General features: G+C 39.3%; 1 protein-coding gene across 1 annotated transcript in view; it reads left to right on the forward strand.

Moving 5' to 3' along the window:
• KIFAP3 (kinesin-associated protein 3) overlaps nt 1-6,564 on the forward strand; it is a 63,468-nt gene that overhangs the window by 10,538 nt on the left and 46,366 nt on the right. The window contains 1 exon segment of the mRNA XM_010020375.1: nt 1-84. This exon segment is cut by the window's left edge and continues 31 nt beyond it. Coding sequence (XP_010018677.1) covers nt 1-84 — 84 coding nt within the window.

Raw genomic sequence — 6,564 nt, forward strand, 5'->3', positions numbered from 1 at the left:
TCTTGCTAAATCTGTCCTTTGACACAAGCCTGAGAAATAAGATGGTGCAAGTTGGTCTACTTCCCAAACTAACTGCACTTCTAGGTATGTTTTCTTTTGTTGTAACATAGACATTTCAGAAGGAACGGTGAGGCTGTTCATATCATGATATAGTGTGCCAAAAAGTTGCTACATCACTTTTCTCTTTGCCAGAGAGCTTCTTTCCTTACTACTCTCAATTTTTTATTATTCAGCTTGACAGTCTGAAACTGTTAAGATCATGTGAGTACTTCAGATACAAGTGAAACTTTTTGTTGTCCATAGGGGAAAACCAGTAAGGAGTTTGAAAAAAGCAGGGGGTTGTCCAATTTGATCCTTGCTGTACACTGGAATTCTCAGGAGGGAGTTTCTACTGCTCATTGTGTGTGTTCTTTGGCTCATACTATCTAGTGGCTGCTCTGGTAGATATACTAAATGTTTAGCAGGATTTGGCCATGAGCTGAGTGCTCGTTTTTAGGTGGAAGCTGAGGGTGTTATATTGTTGAGCCCTGAATGTGTGAGACACTGATGCAAGGTTGGAACTAGACGATCTTAAGGTCCTTTCCAACCCTAACTATTCCATGGTAAGACATCGTCAAAACTTTCTGAGATATGTTTGGTTTGGGATGTACTAAATCCAGTGCTCTAGTTGTCCTGGGTTCAGCTATAGCAGTCATTTTTTCTCCTTCTTAGTAGCTGGTGCAGTGCTGTGTTTCTTGACTTTCAGTCTGGGAACAATGCTGATAACACCGATGGTTTTAGTTGTTGCTCAGTAATGTTTGGTCTGACCAAGGACTTTCTCAGTCTCATGCTCTGCCAGGGAGGAGGGGAAGCCAGGAGGAAGCAGAGGTTTAAACCTGGGGCTTCTGGGTGCTTGTCACCCCAAGCAATGGCAAAACACAGATCACTGAGAAGTGCCTGCTCCCCTTAATTCCCCATTTAATATTAAAGTCAGAGTAAATTCATCAGTTAAATATCTGCTTTCTAATGTCTGATGCTAATGTGAAGAGGAGAATTTCTTTTCAGATGCCATTCTTTCAAGCTTCTAAGTAGGCCTGTGCAGAAGGATGTTTAGCTTGGAAGAACTGGCTGCTAAAACTGCAGTCTGTTCCTGAAGTGGCTGTTGGGTAATGTACAGAAAGTTATACTACTTTCAGAAGCTTCACTTTCTGTTTGGCTCTGTGGGTTGTGTCTCTTTCCTTGACTTGGATGTGTTCATCTTTTTTTGCACAGGGCCATGTGCTGTTTGCCCTAGCTCCTCCCTCTAGAATTCCTTGATACTGACTTATTTGCAGTTGTTTCACTTAGAAAATGTAGGTAGAATTATTGTCTATTACTTGTTTCATAGACAACTCTCTGATTCTTTATAAAGTGATTCAGTTCTCAAATACATCAGTTTGTGTATCCTGTCTCAGGGAAGCCTGCAACCTTAATAAAATAATCATGCGTTAGATACCTCTTTTATACAGGTTACTTGAGTATTAAGTACACATTATTCAAGTCAGTACCCTTCGGCTTAAATTTGCTGGTCACCTTAAAGTGCTAACACACCTCAACAGCTGTTGACAAGTTACCATACAGCTCCTAATGCCAAGAGGTCAGGTTTGTTGACTCAGCCTACTGAAATTTAACATTTGTGCATGCTGTGCCTTTGAGTCTTTAACATTGGGTTTGAGATGAGTATAAATTAAATGTAGTAGGTATTCAAGGGAAGAGTTGAGATTGCAAAGAATTAAAGGACAGGATTTGTCAGGCAATGGTTTAGGGCTGAGCACTGAGGTGGCTGCAGTCTGCAGTTCTGGAAGATGTGCCACATTCCCAAGGGACACTTTGTGGCTTGGGAGTAGGAAGACTCTAACTGTAGGTGGAGACTGGAACCAGAGGGCATAGACTGGCTTCAACTGAGCTATCAGATATGGACTAAACATGGCGTGAATATAATTGAGAAGGACTATCATCCTCTCCAGAATGTTGAGGCTGCTGTTGAAAGCATGGACATGAGAAATTCTGCTTAGTCTTGGTTTCCATTTTAATTGGCCTTTTCTCTTTAATAGTGCCAGTGTCTACTTCCCCATGTAGCTTTGCCAGTCAACACCACTTGCTAGTTTTCACAGCTTCTCTTTACAAGTCTGAAGTATTGTATATGACAAGACTCCTCTTGTTTCCTCCAGGCACCCAAGTTAATCAATTACAGCTGAACTTTGTTACGCTCTGAATCTCAAAGAAGTGGGTGCAGTTGAAGGAAATTTGGCTTCAGACTTGAGATCAGAAGCTGGAGCAGGGCTGTGGAGGCCTATGAGATACAGCCTATTGTATCAAGGGGTTTTCATACGCAAGCTCCTCAAAGGGGTATAAAAAGAGATTTTGTTGGATTGTGTGGCTTCAGTTCTTTAAGAAAACCTTGTAAGGTTTGGTTCACCAGGGCCTTGGGGAGAATGCTTTTTGTACTGATGGCTTGCTTTAATACCTAGAAATTATAGTTATCTTTTTTACATTCTCTATGTGAATGCTTTATGTGCTAGTATATGTGAAGTATGGGTTTAGTGAATTAAGGTGAGAATTCACATGAATTCACCAAGTGGTTTAAACTAGAAGTTTGCCTGAAATGTGAAAAACAGATTCAGTGACCTCTAATTATCACCATGGAAGGAGAGACCAAAGCAGTGAGCTATAGACTATTCCATGGAGGTTTGCTTCACTCTTACAGTGCTCTCATTTTGCTTTGGCTGGCATAATCAAGTGGAGAAGTGATTTGCTCCAAATACAGTAGAGTTTGGTGGTTGGCATATTCACTTCTGGAAAGTATTCTCACTGAGAGGGGGAAACATAGAGCTGAACTTCAAGAAAACGGATTCACATCCTTCCTTTATCCCTGGGAATACTCTTCCGAAAATATTACCCTTTCTCATAATTCTTGCCCTGGATGCATGATTGGTTTCTGAAGTAAATGCCCTGGCAGCAAACAGATGAAAACATTGTCCACAAGGAAGAATAAACCCCCCTCACTTCTTGTTTGGACCAAATCCACTTTGTTTTTCAGTTAACTGGCCAAACCAAATACAAAATTTTTAGTACAGCTCTCTTAAATATACCCACAGCTTGTGATTCACATTCATCTAATAAGGGTGCTGTTTTGTGTTTTCTTAGCCTTTGTGAAGTGACACAAATAGTTCTCCATTCTCTATGAGAACAGCAGGGAGTTTGTACAGCAGAACCAGCTGAGTGCTGCTGTGTGTGTTATGGCAGGCTGCAAACTCTTCTTGGTGTAATCCTGTTCAGAAGGCGCTCCTGGCAGTATGCAAGTGTGGCAGGCTGGACTGGGGTTTCTGCATCCACCCATGAGTGAGTTAACAGGTATTGGTGAACTGAAGAATGGGCAGGGCACAAAACAGCACCAGTTGCAAATGTCCAAATGGGATGTAGAGTGCAGAAGGGTTGTGCATATGTCTGTGAAAGTGTTACCACAATGCTGTGAAAGTGTTACACAGTGCCAAGGTGTTCAATCTCAAAAAGATTTTAAGTGATGATGAACATCTTGGGCTGTGTTTTCCAGTACTGAGTGAAAGAAAATTGGCTTGGTGGATTTGTATTCAGCCAAGAAGATGCTCATTTTTTATACAGTATTCTGAAACACAGCATGATCAGTCCCAAGTAGCAATAATATAGTTTTGCCAGTTATAGTGTGTATCAAGCCTAAATGTCATATTAATGTGAGCACCCTGGCTTGATATTCTTAATTTCTCAGTGTTCCAAGATTAAGTGTCAGCTCACTGAGAAGCAGTAGCTGCCTAATCTTATGGAGAAGTCTAAGGGCTGTGCAATTGGTTTTGGCAGTCAGATTTAGCCCTTCTGAGGAGTCTGCCTTCACTAGGTTCATTGATAGAATTTTTGGGAGTTTTATTATCTAAAATCTTTTCTGGGAACTGCTGAAATTCCACTGATATTTTTCCATTCTTTACAAGTTAGGTTTAATGAGCAATCAAAGATTTGCCAAATAGTTGTATGTTGGCTTTCTTAACAATCAAGTCTTGATATGGTATGCAGCCAAGCTGGATTATATGTTGGCTGCTGTTTCAAACTGAGGTAGTACTTTGCTCTCTAATTAATGGAGGGCTGTGGGTTTTTAATGTTGTATTCCTTTTATGAAAGTTTCTTTTAAGAAGGCTTAAAGTGGATGTGTTCTCTTTATGAGTTCACTTGGCCTTTTTGTAATGAACTTATTATGGAGCTTCACACATCTGTTGAAAAACAGAGCTTCTTATAGGTTACTGTGGTGTTTTTTTCTGACTTTAATAGGCCTCGTTTATCCTGTAAAGAAACATACATTTTCTTACCTGATCAAGTGAGCAAACAATAGAGGTCAGATGTGGTGAAGACCCTAACAAAAAGCACATGTCCAGCCATCAGGGTGAGGTAAAGTCATATCAGGATTGCTTGAAGTTATTAATGGCAGTAAAATTTATGCTTCCTCCTGTTTTCCCAATTAAATTGAGAAACCTTTTTTTCCTAAGGTGGCTCTGCAGCAGCTGGTTCCAATACTTGTTGTGTGAATATTGCCTGGGGTGTCTCCATTCCTTTATAGTAGAGGCTGGCTGAAGCACATTAAGTAACAGTTCAACTACAGGGACCAGTCTCTTGGAAAGCAGTAATTATTAGAGGATTTATTTTAATGGTAGAGTTTTTTTATCATTTGTGGTGAGTATGGCCAAGGCTTTAAAAAACCTGCAAACCAGCAGCAACAACACAAAAACTAACCAAAAAACCCACAAAGCCAAAACAAAACCCCTCATGAAACAAACACACAACAACAAACAAATATCCACCAGAAGAAAAACAAAACCATCTACCATCTTTTAACATTCAACTTCTAAATCCTTGTTAGAAGTGCAAATAAACCTAGCATGTCTAACTGACATAAGGAGAGTGCTGTGTCCACAATGTGTCTTAGAACCCAGCACTTACTTAGATACCTTAACTATGGATTGGACAGCAAACTTTAAAGAAAAATTGACTTCTGATGTTGAGAAATATAGAAGTCTGAAGTAGAGACATGTCAGTGTTACTGTGTTTGAAGCAGAAATAAAATCCCAACTAACTTTAGTGTAAAAGCCTTCACTATATCCTGGCATTGTGCTACTGGTACATTGTAATGAATTATCAGGAAAGAATAACTGAAATTTGTAACACTATATTTTTATATTTTAAATTACAAAACTGTGATCTTTTCACAATAAGAATACAGTTGAACTGTTTACCTTTCTTCCAACACTTTGCTAGTAAGAGTATGCTGGTGCTTGTGCAAGAACAGTATCTCTTGGGTAATAGAGCTTAATTCTTTCTCTTGAAGATTCAGAAGCTCAGCCAATATTTAACTTTGCTTTTTTGGGCTTAATAGATTTGAACCTCAGCTTTGTACTTCAGCTACTTCAAAACATGGGTAAAAACAGTTTCCATTTCAATGTGGTGAATCATCCCTTTTTCAAGGTGAAAGGTGGCATCCTGCATGGAGAATGGAGGCTGCTTTCCTGTGGAGCTGTGCACTCGCAGAGCCAGGAGCATGGAAAGTCTCTACCTATTTCCATTCCCACTGAATTCCAAACAAGATTGGGAGGGTGTTTTTAGAGCAGAGAAGTCTGAATATTTTCTAGTAGTTGTAATTGGAGCAGTTAATGTAGTTTAATGAAATATAGTGCAGATACGGCAAAAATTATGCATGTCCTATAAATTTCCATTTAAATGTATCTATGTAGCTGGGTGGAGACTTCTGAAGGAACAGGTTTGCATGGAATTATTTCCACCTACTTTTGGAAGTGGATGATTTTTAGTTTCACTCAGACTCAGAACCGCCTCTTCTAATTTCCAGTTTGTTGTAATAATGGTAGCTAATTCTTTTTCTGTCTCTTCCTTTCTTCCTTGGTCACAGCCTTATCCAAACATACTTCTTTTGTGAAGGAGAGAGAAGCAGCTTTATCTTCTTCCTTCAGTGATAATCCTGTTGCCTCCTGTTTTCTCTCTAACCTGAATTTATAATCAGTTTATCTATGGCTTGTGCAATATGTGGGATATTACAGCCAATCAGCTTCTAATTTCTCGTGTGAATTCACATGAGTTCAAGTATGGTTGATTGTAGGACATCCTAAATAACAAAGATGATTTTTTTTTTTTTTTTTCTTCTTAAATTCTCTAGGAAGATCAAGCTTCAGGAAAGGACTTACCTAAATTTAGCAGTATGTTGTCTACCCAGTGGCTATGCTTTGTTGTCTTTTATGAGTATCAATGCTGCAGAAAGGTGTTTACTGTTTATTTTTCCAGCCTGTCTTGCATAGAGTTCCAGGCAGAGAAAATGAGCCTGGTGCTCCAGATTTGCAACTTCATTTTTGTCTATAGTGGTAACATTAACTCAATCAAAATTAGTAATTTATAGGCCCTTTGACTTAGGATTTATCATTATAATTCCTTCTTTGTTTCCTTGAAAAAAAATAAATGTTTCAGATGTGGCATGTACATAGTTCTTGGGGGGGGGGGGGGAAAAGAAACCAACCCAAA

The sequence above is a fragment of the Nestor notabilis genome, unplaced genomic scaffold (assembly GCF_000696875.1).
Source record: "Nestor notabilis isolate BGI_N333 unplaced genomic scaffold, ASM69687v1 scaffold14320, whole genome shotgun sequence".
Classification (NCBI taxonomy): Eukaryota; Metazoa; Chordata; class Aves; order Psittaciformes; family Psittacidae; genus Nestor; species Nestor notabilis.